Here is a 14364-nt window from a genome sequence, read left to right on the forward strand (position 1 = left end):
GATCACGCGGATTCAAAGGTGAACTGTGACATAGTATGATAGCAAACATATGTCTCAACTGTCTTCCAGTTTGCCACGTTGCCGCTTCATTTAAAGATTCGTGATAGTTTCTATCATCCAGCAAAAGCCCCAATTTGTCTGCAGTCTCACAAAAGGTATTATAAGTGATACCGTTAACAGTACGTAAATACGCGAAAGATGTAGGACCGGGCACATGACAGAGTAACAAACGAAGGAAGTAAACATCACCACGTTTTATGTTTGCAAAGTAAACGCGCCCTATAGATATGACTGAATTTTTGCGAGCAGTGAAGATAAGATCATCCTCGTCCCAAGTGAAATGTTTAGGTACTTCGTGGTACTTGAGGGATCGAACAGTCCCAGGTGAAAACGGTAGCTCGATGTTCTCTTGGCACAGACGGAAGAACTCGGTCAAAGTTGTCCGCTCGGCACGGCCTGTCTCGAGGGACCGTCGTAGTCCATTCTCGTCCACAAAATAGATTGTTTGGCCATTTTCCAGATGCAGACTTAGTCGCTGCACAGCAGGAAATCTACCTGACATTTCATACATCATCAAACGCCACACCGCTACAAACATTAGTCAGCAAGAGAATCTAGCATGAATTAATGAAACTAATAACCTTCTGGAGCGCTTAAAAATCGAGCATCTAAAAAAGCCTTGATCTCGTCCTTTGTGTCCTCACACTCGACAGTTGCCATTGTGCGATCGTGACCTTTGAGAATGTACTTGAATAGATACTTGATTGCCCGGATGCTGTGCGCGACTTCAACATTGATATGACATTTGTACTTTAGAAGCAGAAATCGATTGTGTGGTACAACACTCCCATTGTCAAATCGATCAACACCTTTTTGGAAAAATTGGCCATTGTTGGGTCGTTTGTAGCAAGGGTAAGAGGAGTCTGTCAAAGTTGTATGTTCGGTAAATGGCCTTGGGTAACCTAGTTTGCAATCCGATCCAGTCCAACACTTGTACAATTGGCAAGGTCCATGCAACATGTTTTCCGTGACCAATTCGTACAACAAAGGTTCGTGGACAGGATCTGGTAGCTGTGCCGAAATTAGGCAATCGACTTGTTCAGGTGTATCGGGTTTTGAACCATGATGTAGGAAAAGTATCAGATGGGCGTGCGGCAAACCTCTCTTCTGGAATTCGATCGTATAAACATAAGCAGGGCACTCTCCAAATCTAGCGAATTTTGTCACATCATGCAGCATGCTGTGGAACCTGTTATAAAAAGCCCGCGCAACAAGATCTGGCCTGTCGTATGAAGTCTGGTTGTCCTCAAGGGTGTCTGTAATTTCAGGCCAATCTGGGTTAGCAGTCATCGTGATGAAGAGACTTGGGTTGCCATATTTGGACACCAAAGTCATTGAGTCCTGGTATAGCTGTTGCATGCTCCTTGGTCCTCCAATAAAGCTTGACGGTAATACAACTCTTTTCCCTACCACCTCTTCATCCACTTCATTACCTAGAGCCTCTACCGCGCCACTATATACCTCAGCTCGTAATTTCTTTTGATTGTATCAAAGGTATTGGAGCCTGGAGTGCTCAACACAAACATACATGTCCACAGCAAATTCTTGAAACAATCGGCCGGAGGCTAGTATAACCAAATACGCAGGACGTTGAAAAAGAAGGTACGCAAACCATTGCAAGTTTGAAATTTTACCCGATTTATCTAAGTTAAGAAATCCGCCAGAAAAAATCAGATGCGCGACAACCACAACCATAAAATCAGGTGCGGTATGACTTACTTTTAGGGGTTGGATTCCTGTATGCCTCGTGCCACATTTGTGAGCCATGCAAGAACAACAATGGATACCGAAGCGCAAAGTATGCCGTGTGCAATTCAGAAATAGGTTCTGTCTCGCCGCTCTTCCTTCTCAAGATGATATCGCGCTGACGCTTTCCCACTTGCCCATCACCTTCTATAATTGCTGCGACTTCATTGGCCGTCGGTTTGTTGTAACGACGATGATCCCTGCCGGGAGCTAAAATAGTCTTAATCCTCAGGGTACGGGGAATTTCACGAGACTCGTTGCATATCTCGGCGGCCGACTTGAATACACGTGCATAAGGATTGTGTTCATACATGTATTGTTGAAATAGGAACAGTATGTTGGGATTGATGTTGGAATTGCTACGTCGCACGCGGAGATTGGCTTCGTCCATACCGCCACCACCGTAAATGAATATTTGAGCAAAACCTGGATCTGTTCCATCCAAGGGCATCAACGATCCTATATTATGAGTTATCCCACCGTGCATTCTAAATACATACGGGCCACGACCGTCAAGAACGGTCCTGTTCATCTTTACTCCCATCGAAGTGAATGAAAGCGCATTGTTATAATTTTGAATTTTCTCGCGAAACCCACACGAACCTGTATTGAGTAGCAATAGAGTCACAACACTATCCACAATCGAAGCAAACACAAAATATCAAAAAGTGCTCACGTCTATCACGCCCACTCAGTAGGTCACGAAAGAATTGGGGAATTTGTTCACCAACATCGGCAGGAAAATAACGAAGAGGGAGATCAATTGCCCCATGCTTGCAGCAATTGCGAAAAGAAGCTCGAGCACGATTTGCGTCCGATTGACGCCGCTCAATTTTCCACCTGAATGCACCACAACCGGTACAACTATCATCAGGACCCACATCGTAAGGCATTTCTTGACTGAACCGATACAACAAATTTACTTCAGATCCGTAAATCTCTTCTGGCACCGCTAACCCCTTTTCGCGATGACGAGGAGGCATTTGGCAAATTGAGATGAATTGCGAGAAGAATAAGTGTAAGCAGGGTATGTATGAGTGAGACAATACTAAATTTGTCACAAGGAGGACACCAAGCCCATCAAAATATCAAATTGGTCTTTATCATGCGATTTCATTTACAACAAACAACCTCATGTTAAAAAAAGGAGCAAAAATGTGCATCCATAAACCGGCCAATTGTCAAAATCACGCCTCAACCCGTGCCGTGTGACAAAATTGTACATGACATTTGAAGGACTATCCGTGATAATGTATCTTCATAAACCACGCCGCATGACACAAGGTAAAAGTACCGCAATCAATAACGGACAACACCGCCTATCAGGCAACTCGTATGGTTTGAACGATCATAAATTCGTACTGCCTATTGGATTGTGAGGCAATTATTGGACGCGAATCAGCAGATTGATACATATAACTGCATAAAAGGCAATTTTCAATTGTGTATGATATCTAATACATAATCCTAAAAACGTAGAGAAAATAAGACAATCAAACCGAAATGCATAATCGGAGACATCGGTATGATTATCCATAGCTCGCAGACATATACAACGTATCATCCGTGGCAGCGGCTGGAATTATCACGGTGTCGGGGATGATTCAAAAAGTGGCGCTTATGAGATGCGTATCCGCTGAAAAGAATCCAATACGTTCGTGTATTGTACTTTTCATTCTTAGTCATAAAAGCCATCACACTGATTGTGCGGAAACTCCTGATCGTTTTGCATGATAGTGCGAATATGAAATACCATACTCGAGTCACCTAATACAGGGTGTTGGAGGATCACAAACCGCGATTGAATATTTGTATGAAGAAGACCAACTGAAAACAAGTTGCACGATATAATGGATTATTGGTCAGTCACATATAATGAGATAACCAGGTAAACAACTCAGAATCACGGTGACTAACAAACTTGTTACACTTTGTCTGGATCGTAGTACGCCCCGCGACGACCCGGTCCGTGGTTACAATGAGGTACTGTTGCACTTCACATTTCCAGAGTTTGCATTGTATGACACACGAGTTGATTTAAGTAATCTAGTTGATTTATCACGCACCTTGTATTGGGAGTGAGTTAGACAACACATTGCAAGATAAGCTTACTAATAGCATATGGCATACAAAAATATTTTGCATGGTATCAAAAAAATATTCATGTTCATAGACTGTTACATGCTTGGTATCCTAAGGGAAGGATACTCAACCCTGAAGTGTTGCACAACGTGGTCCACAAGATCAGCTTCAGGGCGCAAACATTTAATTTACTCATGTACACAGCCAAGCCATTGCACGCAAACACAAGGTAAGGGCATACCTACTTGAGTCAACATAAAGAATATTTTGATATGTGTAGGACAAAAAACACAAAAAATCAATGTAGACAACCAAATTGAGATAACAATTTGTATATCTGACTTGCCATAGTAAAACAAGAAGACAATCACAAATACAAGACAGGAAGGGAAGGGTTTCGAAATAATATGAAGTATACAGATACTAAATTTGCTATCTTATGATATGTAGATCTTATTCAATGAGCCACAATCAAATACTTGGAAGTACAGAAAGGTCAAGCCGCGCGCTCTACACAAGCAAAACAAAGGTTACGACGCGATGACCACTAATAACATATCAGATATATAGGAAACAGAAATAATAGCAGATCAGTCAAAAGTATCAAAAGCGCTACAGCAGAAAAGAAATGAAATTGACAGGTTTGGTACTGACAGTTCAGGTTCATTAGGGCGAGACATCACCCGAAGCGGTAGATAACTTCCTTTTGGGTTGATATCGAGCCCGCTTTTTTACTTCTGCAATTACTGCCTCCTTTGGCATACCAGAGTTGTCGGAGGCAGAAGACAAGGAAGCTGATGGGCCAGGGGACGGTGGCAATTGCGAGTCATCATTCCGTACCCCAGCAGCTTCTCCTTCGGATTCAAGGGCCGCTTTTTCTGAAGGGAAATCAGCGCGTGAGGTGATCTTTTTAACAACAAACCTAGAGTAATTGTGATTCAATATTGACGATCACAAAAGAAACAATAGTTGCATTGCATACTTTGGTGGTTTTTTCGATTGACCTGTCACAGGGTCCAAAGTGGCCGTTGGAGCGGATTGTTGTTCTTGAAAACCAGTGGTCAAATGAATTTTGTTTACCTAGCCGCAAACATTGTCATTAGCATTGCCAGGAATGTCAGAAGTGCGCAAGGGCTTACAATCACTACATAGCAAGCAGTGTCCTGATTGTAATCCTTGATATAACCGTGAATTTGACATTCTTTTCCGACTATAATAGAGTCAATGTTTCCCGCAAGGGCGCGGGTAGGCCGGACCAGATACTCCATCTTGCTAACGCGCCTAGACTTCAACTTTTGAAATCATAATTTCAGCTAGCGACAAGACATGTTAGTAAACAAACAAAAACTTACTATTGGATGATAGTCTGCATGCTGGACAGTCAAGACAGTGGTCCGGATTCCGCCCTCCACCGCCGGAGTTGTTACCAATTGACGGCACTTTTCCACAATTGTATCTATACCAATCACAATTCCTAGAGAGGTGACACCAACCGAGTCCACTAAATCCACTTCGCAACTTTTGCAGGCTGACACTACGTTTGCATCACTACCCTCAAACAAGAGCTGATCATTTTCCGTTTCAGGGTTGTTTGACGGAAAGAATGAACCTCGTAGGTAGTAGATGTAGTCTTGAGACAACATATACGTAGGTGAGCTATAGCCCTTGGCCTTTATCTCATAAAGTAGACGTTGATCGCGGTCCGCGCCACCACAACCGATGTAAGTTACATATGTGCGGTATTCGGATCGCCATCCATGGTTCGGTGAGAGCTACAGTGATAGCAAGGTGAGCATAATGCGGGAAACACCTCGAGAATGAGCCCCGTCTTACCTTCTGTTCGATTTCAAAATTACCGGATAGATATATTCCATGGTATGTAGGATTTGAGTTGTCGGACATGATTAATGCCGCCAATATTAAAACTCGATGAAGTCACTGAAATCAACCTAAGCAGAACAACGGAGAACAGACATGGCCGTAAGCACGTATTCATTTAAAATACAAAGAAGTGGGTAGGAAGAGAAATTTATAAGAACCACTAATATCTCAAACAACACACGCAATGCCTGGTAGTTGATATGGGATTGGATGGACGCATACGTGATTTTATAGCAATTCCAAAAGCAATTTTGATATTTGACTGCTTGACCCCCAGGCTTGGCCCCAATGAATTGAAAGCAAAATCGTCCGGCGATTGTGAATGTGGGGACGGAGGGAAATCGACATGGTTGAGTGTTACACCGCGTGGCATGCCAGGAGGAATGTAATGACAGGCATTTTCGGGGTGGGCACTCTGAAATAAAAGTTGGTCAGGTACTAAAACAAATCACAATGCAGCCAAAGTGGACTAACAAGTTTCCTCATCGTGACTGGACGTGGCATATATTACGTTATCAACCAATGTGTTGATTGGCATTTTGAATCATGTGCACAACCAAGAATGTTGACAAAGCGTAAGAATATATTATATAGAGGGGAAATGAAAGGAACTCACCGCGACAAGGTAATCAACCAAGGAATAGTATGTAGAATTTATGATTAGCAACTATTTTCCAAAATCAAACTATATCATACACAACAACACCCCAAGGTGTTATCGGACGCGAATCCACAATCAACCAAACTTGCCGTCCAAACCGGTGACTATATACCGTCAGCAGTGCAGATGTGTGAAATCACAAAACCTTAAAAAAGTTAGGTCTTACAGCCCATACGGCCTCATGACATAGGAATAACATTTGAAGTCAAAAGGGTAGAATGCAGGCGCCAAGGTTAATCTAAATTCATCCATGCCGGGAGATTCCAAATCTAGCTACTGTGACCGAGAGACGTTTCATCAAGGCAATCGGAGAATAAAGCACGTGATAGTATTGTGTTGGTCAGAGGAGCATTATGGCAGCACTCATGCGGTCTAAGTCCAATGGAATCAAAATGGCAATATTGTGGCCCATACCAATGGTTCGAGATTGGCACATGTAAGGATACAACGTCGGATTACAACATGTAATTACTGTTACAAGTACCAAGTCATAAATATCAGAACTTGAGTGTGTAGAGCAACTTTTCCATTATGTAAGTCGTGCCGCGTAGGATAAAAATGTATCAACTGCTGCAAATAAAAATTTGCGCCGCTCTTGAACAGATTGGATCAACCCAGGAAGCTTGGCAGGCTCATATATACCATTATTGGACCGAGTAACTTGTGTGTGTCAAAAAATTTTGGAGTTGGACACGTAAGCCAACCCAGATCAATTATTCAAATACATGTTCCAGTAAGTCTATGTGAACTTTATTTGTATGCAACACCAAGTCTATATCATGATTTTACATTAAGTTGGCACCCAGGTAGTGTGAAATAAAAGCATTTAATGTAAATGCAGGCTAGTGGTATCAAAAATATGTTAAAGTTGTCAACATCTTTTGATCTTCGAGCTGAAATTTCAAAATTGCACTCCAAAAGTTGTATATATACAATTAAAGACGGGTTAGGCCGTATAATGAAATATAAGAGAGTCAGGAAACATCAGGTGAAAATTACTATCATAGGACAAAATGGCAATCATTGACAATCCTAGACATTGCACTGAAGGTGGAATGAACCTCAAGAAAGAGTTCATTGCTTGAAAAGTAATAAGGCAAACAGAAGATCAGGTAGAGGTTTTACCAAAAAGAGCATGATAGTTGGTCAAGATATAACGCAACACGACAAATAAACACAATATAGCATAGCTTATGTGGCCGCATGGAAAGGGAATTTCTTTCATAATGAATCAGGAATGGATACAATGTTCTGTCATTTAATATTTATCACACAATGCGTAAAAAAAACCCTAGCAGAGTTTAAGTGACCACAGTGAAAGTGATATTTTTCATCGTGATTTAGCAATAGTGACACTCTTCTTGGCCTTGGCTTTTGGAGGAGCACGGGCTCTCTTTTTTGGTGGTTGGCCAGTGGTCTTTGGGCCTTTTGGAACACTGCTAGACGTCGATGGTAATGACAAAGCGGGGGAAGAACCGGACCCAGATTCCACTTGCAATTCGGATCCTTCACCAGACCCAGAAACAACTGCCCGGGAAAAGCCCGAAGTAGGAATGGGCGATACGAATGGTGAGGAGACCGCCCTTGATACAAACCTACTTGAATATGTAAGCAAAGTCCAGAATGACAGGGAGAAACATATGAATAAATGCTGACTAACTTGACTGGCTTCTTTGATGGTATACCATTTCCCACGGTTTTTGCTTTGGTGGGTGCTGTTAAATCTTGATAACCACTTGTCATGTATAATTTGTTTGCCTGCATGATGAATGCCATAAACAATAAATGACAGGACAACCCAGAACTGCAAGTATAACAGTACTTACTACAACGACATAGGAGCTCGTTTCCACATTGAAGTCTTTGATATATCCATGTATTGCGCATTCACGTCCCGTTTTCAAATAAGTAGCAATGCAAGCAAGATTTGGGGTGGGCCGAATTAGGTATTCTACCTTGCTCATGTGAGTCTTTTGACTCTGAAATAACGAGTCAGTGACCGGCTACATCAAGGGGAAAAGTAAATACCTACAATGGGGTTAAATTCGGAATGTTGCATAGTAACAACTGTTGTTTGTAGATCATCCTCCTGGCCGGTTTTTTTGAGGTATTGACAACATTTCTCGGTGATGTGTTCAATGTTGATAACAATGCCGAGACCAGATATACCAACCGAGTCCACGGATTCTCCCTCATAGTTATCAAGTGATGCTATCAATGTAGCGTCAGCACCCTTGAATATAAATTGATCACTTTCAGTCTGAGGTAGGTTTGTGGGGAAAAAAGGACCACGGAGGAAGTAGGTGTGGTCCTTGTAGAGTTTATGTTCATCGGCTGCGAGACCGGTGGCCCTGATCTCGTACAGCAATCTTGCATCACGGTCAGCACCTCTACACCCAATTGAAACAGCATAGGTAATGTATTCAGGGCCAGAGCCAGCGATGGTGATTGGGGATACCTGTGTAGAGCAGTCGGACTATGTGAGTCTTGTGTTTGCACTTAAACTACCGAGCAGAAGAATGTCTGTACATACTCTATTTTCAATCTCGAAATTGCCAGAGACATAGATGCTGTGTTGAGTGGATGGTGATGTGTCCAACATTTGGTCTGATTGCAAAGTTGGAAAAAAAGTATGGATGAATGATATCATTGGGAAAGAGAAGTGTCAATAGAGGCAGAGCAGACAAACTTACTGTTTTGCAAGTTGGTGTAAATAGAAAGTAAGTTGCGCCCAAGCTAATAGCCGTTGGACCTTGGTGAGGAAACAGGTACTGGATGGTTTGATTTTGGCAGCAGAATCAAGGGACATGCGTGTCTTATATAGCTTTCAAAATGAAGAGGCGGATTCTCGTCAGTGAAGCATAGGACGGGCATTGGGAGAGGGAAACTCGTGAACTTTCCAAGGAGACAAATTGTTGTACCATGTTTTTCGTGATATGATTTGTCATATCATGCTGTGCCTATGTGAATCCATTCTGTCGGGAATTGTAGGAGGACATCTGCCGGATGGCGTATACCAAGGCGACTTTTGTGATTGGGTAGTATGTAGGTGATTACTGGAAGCAATGCGTCCACACCAACGTGTATGGAATTCTCGACATAATGCGACGGACAAACAGTGACAATTTGACTGCGCAACATTGAGTGAAATAACAATAAAATCTGGGGGCGCGAAACGTCAAAAGGAATTCCATGTCAAGAGACAGGGTATTGCAAGTTAGGTAGTCGCATGAAAGTTGCCTAAATTCCTTGGTTCAAGATTGTAATCGAGTTGATGCAATCATGGGGAGAGATCGCAAATGCATTTATGATGCTCCAAGCCGCGAAATACTTCCGGACACCTCGATACCAAATTAAGATACAGAAGGTGGCTGTCATGATCGCGCAGACATTTTAGTATGCTCTGATACTTTGGTGAGTTCAATATGGTATGGGCCCTGGAAGTTTGCGATGAAAGTGGATGAAAGAATATACGGAGTTGGCTTTACGCATGTTGAATATTGTTTGTTTGACGTAAACATCAAGGTGTACGGTGATAAATGACAAAATTCTACATGGTGGCCTGGTAAAAGTGGTGTGAAATTCGTTTGTTCAACACATACATCCATCAGGTGGATGGTGACATATTTTGAAACTCGATTGAAAATGAGACTAACGGAAATGATTGACGGATTGCCATGTTTCCGGATGATTTTGGACCAAGGTCCTAAACTCTTATAGGGGGAAGCTTGTGTATTTTGACGAGTTTTGTAAATTAAGTGGCTTTGGGATTAAATGTTATGATATGCTCCTTATTTAAACACTTTTCAGTTCCATGTCAAGTCTTTATATGTCATCCAATTTACTTGAGATTTGTTGTTCTCTGGATGTTTGAAGTCATTCTTGTCATCTATTTACAGAACCACCTTACTGTCAGTATCTATCTCTCTTATTTATCAGCTTTACCTTAATTTCTTCATTAGAAGGATATGGACTCCTTGGAAGACTTGACCCATTCATTGGATTTTCAAATATTTTGTTTGGTAGTGTTTCAATGGGAAAAGAGTGGAATGGCACAGCTGACTATCTTGACATTAAAAACCATTTAATCAATTGTTATGCTAGGCCTAACTCATGTCAGTTCAAAAGACAGCTGAACAAACCAGAAGGGAAAGGGTTTATAGCTGGGTCCAGAAACATTATATGATAATCTTCTGACAGTGTGAAAAGAAACTGGTATGAGAAAGGACAGGTTCAGAAAGGAAGAGGAAACAGTACCAGAGGGTAAAGACCAGATTTCAAAAGATTAGTATTAACTGTGGTAAGACCTGCCATTGCAATGTGTAAGCCTTACACCTGTAGTTAGATAAAGCCTGATACATTAAGGCAAAAGATAATATAGAGAATCAACAGGAGACACAAAACAGTTGGTGTAACCCTTTCAAAAACAAATTTCTCCAATGTTGAGACAAGGGTGGAATCAAGAGCTTCAGCTGGTGGTGGTATAGGAATAAAAAATATGAACTAGCATCTGTTGATATCTCCTTTCTTTCCAATTTGATCACCTCAAACAGCAGTATTGTGAACAGTATATGTACCTCTGAATATATCACACACTAGCACAGTTATCCAATCAATCCTTTCCTCTTTTTTAGCCTTGTAATTGTTGTAACAGTAACTTCATAAACCCATCCCACCTAAAGTAGCTAAACCACCAACAAAGTGCATCACAGACTATCCTGGTTCCTCTGAAATGATGACCACAACCACAATTGCGCTCCCCATCAATCATACAACTAAGACCTGGTGCAGGGCCATCTTGAAAAATCTGTGGGACTGAAGTTGGCATGTAGTTATTTTGGTATGCTTTGAAATTTTCCACAAGGTATTGACCATTAGTAATTTTCTCCTGATGTGTTGGATCCATTGTGGAGGACAAGGCAACACTTTGAGTACCCGTTTCACCAATGTCTACTTGGCTTGGGTGAGCTTTTATAACCATTCCATCAACCAAATGTTCCATACTCATCAAGTAAAGAAGGAAACAGTTCCTGACATTTTTCTTGAACATAGAAGCTGTTTTATTAGGCATCTCAGTAATCATTGCTATAGATACTTTAAATTTGTAAACCAATCAACAATTGAATATAACTGGATGGTTATACTTGCTTGAAGAAACAAGCTACCTCCTATGGCTGAATCTGGTTGAATTGGGATATGATTTTGGACTTGGTTTGCAAAGGAGATTTTGAATTGTTGAAGAAAAGATTGATAATTATGATTTTATTTATCTTTGAATCCTGTTGATCTGCTTCTTTAAGTCCCAGATCTTTAGAGATTGGCAGTCGGTAAAAAGCCAAAAATACAAGGAGATGGAATTTTTCTTGTGACCAAAAGAATGAGGAGAGTTTATGTGCATTGATGACACATCTCAGCAGCATTCCAATAGTTATCAGATGTATGCTCTCACAGGTCTGAACAATTTATAGCACAAACTTCACAGGGAGATGAAGTTGAGGGAAGCAACATCTCCAATCATTTCACCAAACTATGTATCAATGGAAATGAGCACTTCTTTATGTCACTCTATCTTTTGTACATAAGTCAGCGCAGTTTGTGCAGCTCTTCTATACAGGCAATCAGAACATCTGTATCTGATCCCAGATATTGTATGAGAATAATTAGACTGTCTGAGATTCAGAACCTTGTGTTTGGTCTCATTGAGAGCAGGCTTTGAAGCTCACTTATGTAGGAAAGTTACATGAGACCCCATCTCAGGATGATATTTTGATAATCAACAATTGTATATGGCATTGGGATCAGACAAGCATGTTTTAAGTGACTGCATTCTATGTGACTGATATATAGAGACAAGTAGGACAAGGTGATATTTTTATAGACAATCAGTCTTCAACCAAGCACTTTGAATTGTACGAAAAAGGTCAAAAAGATTGTGTAGAACCAACACTCATATGGTAGTTGACCAAAGTTGCTCTCTCTTTGCCAAACAAATTGTAAATGTCTTTTGGGCCACAAATGGATCATATTTTAATGGATTATTTTTAAAAAAAAACTAGATAATGGCATATCCTTTGCTGTGTTGCAATTCTTTTTTTGGGTGGTTTTGGAGCTTTGTACATATCTCAGCAGATTTTATATAATTGTAACAACTCACATGTGATGGCTTACATGCTGAGCCAGAAAAACCCTGGAAAAAACATTCAAAAAGGGGGATGTTGTCCTTCACTTGTAACTTTTTTCTGGATCTGTGTTGTTACTTTTGGAGGATTAAAGGAGTGCACAAGTCCTGCATTTTTGTCCATTGTGCTAAGAAAAGCTTGAAAGTCACCAAACTGAGTTCTTGGATTTTTCATATCCACCAAAAGCTTCCAACAGAAGGAAACTAGCACAATTTGACCTATCTGATTTTTTCAGGTTCTTTGGATCAATATGAAGCATGCCATTTAAATTGCTAGTATTGATCATTTTTCAGTATGGAAAAATACATCTTCTTTGCACTGTATAAGTAGCTACATCTACAAGAGCTTTTTGTCACAAACCATTGCACACCTAATGCATTATAATTCATGTAGAATCAGTGATTCATGCTTGTTTTGTTGAAATGTAGTCTTGTGGTTGTCCCTGCATAACCCTTTGGCCAAAGCTTGAAATTGGAAATTGAATTTAACAATTAGTTTTGCAAGCTTTTTTGGATCACACAATGGAACCCAAGGGGGATTTATCCAAAACATCCTATGGTAAATCATCTATGCCTGATTGTTGAATTGTAGTGCTTGTTTGGGTCCCTACATAACTGTCTTCTGAACTGCTCACACCCAGTGTTGTCAACACCCACAAGTAAAACCATGCAATAAGTAGCTACATCAACAAGTGCTGTATGTAATGAGCAATTACCCACATGAATCTGGTGGGGGTGCCTTCACTTAGCTACACCACCTTTGGCTAAGTTAAGGTACCACAACCAGTCACACAACCACTGAATGATTGTGCAAAAAGATTGAGCACCTGGCTGCTAGGTGGTTTGGCTTTCAACTTAGTACAACTTCAACAGCTAAAACCCTAGACCACCTTCAGTGGGTCAAGCCAATCTCTCATCTTGAGCCTGGTCTTGCCAATGTCTATGCCTTGTGCCCTGCCTCCATTGCACAATGTCTGAGTGATTTTGTGATGGCCACCTAGCTGCTAGGTGTTCTAGCCTTAAAGTTAAGATAAAGTGGGTACCTTGACTTTAAAATCCAGGCCACCTAGCTATTAGGTAATCTAGCATCTGCACAATCACTCTGCAATTGTCTTCTGGTTGGGGCCAAGATCCTATCTCATCTTGGCCCTGCCACCATTGCACAATCCCTGAGTGATTGTGCAATGGCTAGACCACATAACTTCCAGGTGGTCTGGCTTTCAAAGTTGATGTTAAGTGGGTACCTTAACTTCAAATGCTAGCCTCTGCACAATCACTCAGTGATTGTACAGTGCAATGGAGACTGTCAATAAAGAAGGTCATTGAATAAGGTATCAACTCAAAAGATTGGTAAATAATTTGCTACAAGTTTATTACATATATTTTCAATATGTAGGACAGCACTTGACAATAGTAGTCAAATTGAGAAATAACAGAAATAACACAAATCTGTGGCTACTAACTGTAAACGGGCTCAAAGGGGTCTTGTGAGGCCTCTTAAAGGTTAATATGGATGGACTGGCTTGCTCTTAAAGCCGTGTAGACTTGATTGTACTTGTAGAGGATGAGAACAAAGAACAGGAAAACAATCAAGGTTTTATATACTTGTCAGAATAAATAGTAAAGCACACAGCAAGTGTTAACAAACAATGCCGGTTCCCGGACATTCAACACAATCACAAAGGTGTTCCTTCTCAGTGTAATTACCGGGAGCTGATTCAAGGCCATCTTGAAAAAAATGTGGCACTGGAGCCGA

General features: G+C 41.0%; 3 protein-coding genes across 3 annotated transcripts; all 3 read right to left on the reverse strand.

The window, feature by feature from the left end:
* Positions 1–4554: 4554 nt before the first annotated feature.
* MELLADRAFT_85907 (uncharacterized protein) lies at positions 4555–5790 on the reverse strand (the record flags this gene model as incomplete). The annotated part of the gene is made up of 5 exons (XM_007409635.1): positions 4555–4766; positions 4893–4968; positions 5028–5180; positions 5241–5660; positions 5722–5790. The coding sequence occupies 5 exons, from the start codon at positions 5788–5790 to the stop codon at positions 4555–4557; spliced, it is 930 nt and encodes a 309-aa protein (XP_007409697.1).
* Positions 5791–7760: 1970 nt separating this feature from the next.
* On the reverse strand, positions 7761–9032 carry MELLADRAFT_62750 (uncharacterized protein; the record flags this gene model as incomplete). Its single annotated transcript, XM_007409634.1, has 4 exons — positions 7761–8234; positions 8257–8409; positions 8463–8888; positions 8964–9032. 4 exons carry the CDS (start codon positions 9030–9032, stop codon positions 7761–7763), a joined length of 1122 nt encoding a protein of 373 aa, XP_007409696.1.
* Positions 9033–11060: 2028 nt separating this feature from the next.
* On the reverse strand, positions 11061–11513 carry MELLADRAFT_106015 (uncharacterized protein; the record flags this gene model as incomplete). The annotated part of the gene is made up of 1 exon (XM_007409633.1): positions 11061–11513. One exon carries the CDS (start codon positions 11511–11513, stop codon positions 11061–11063), a length of 453 nt encoding a protein of 150 aa, XP_007409695.1.
* Between the last annotated feature and the right edge of the window lie 2851 nt (positions 11514–14364).

Source organism: Melampsora larici-populina (genome assembly GCF_000204055.1).
Source record: "Melampsora larici-populina 98AG31 unplaced genomic scaffold MELLAscaffold_16, whole genome shotgun sequence".
NCBI classification, from domain to species: domain Eukaryota; kingdom Fungi; phylum Basidiomycota; class Pucciniomycetes; order Pucciniales; family Melampsoraceae; genus Melampsora; species Melampsora laricis-populina.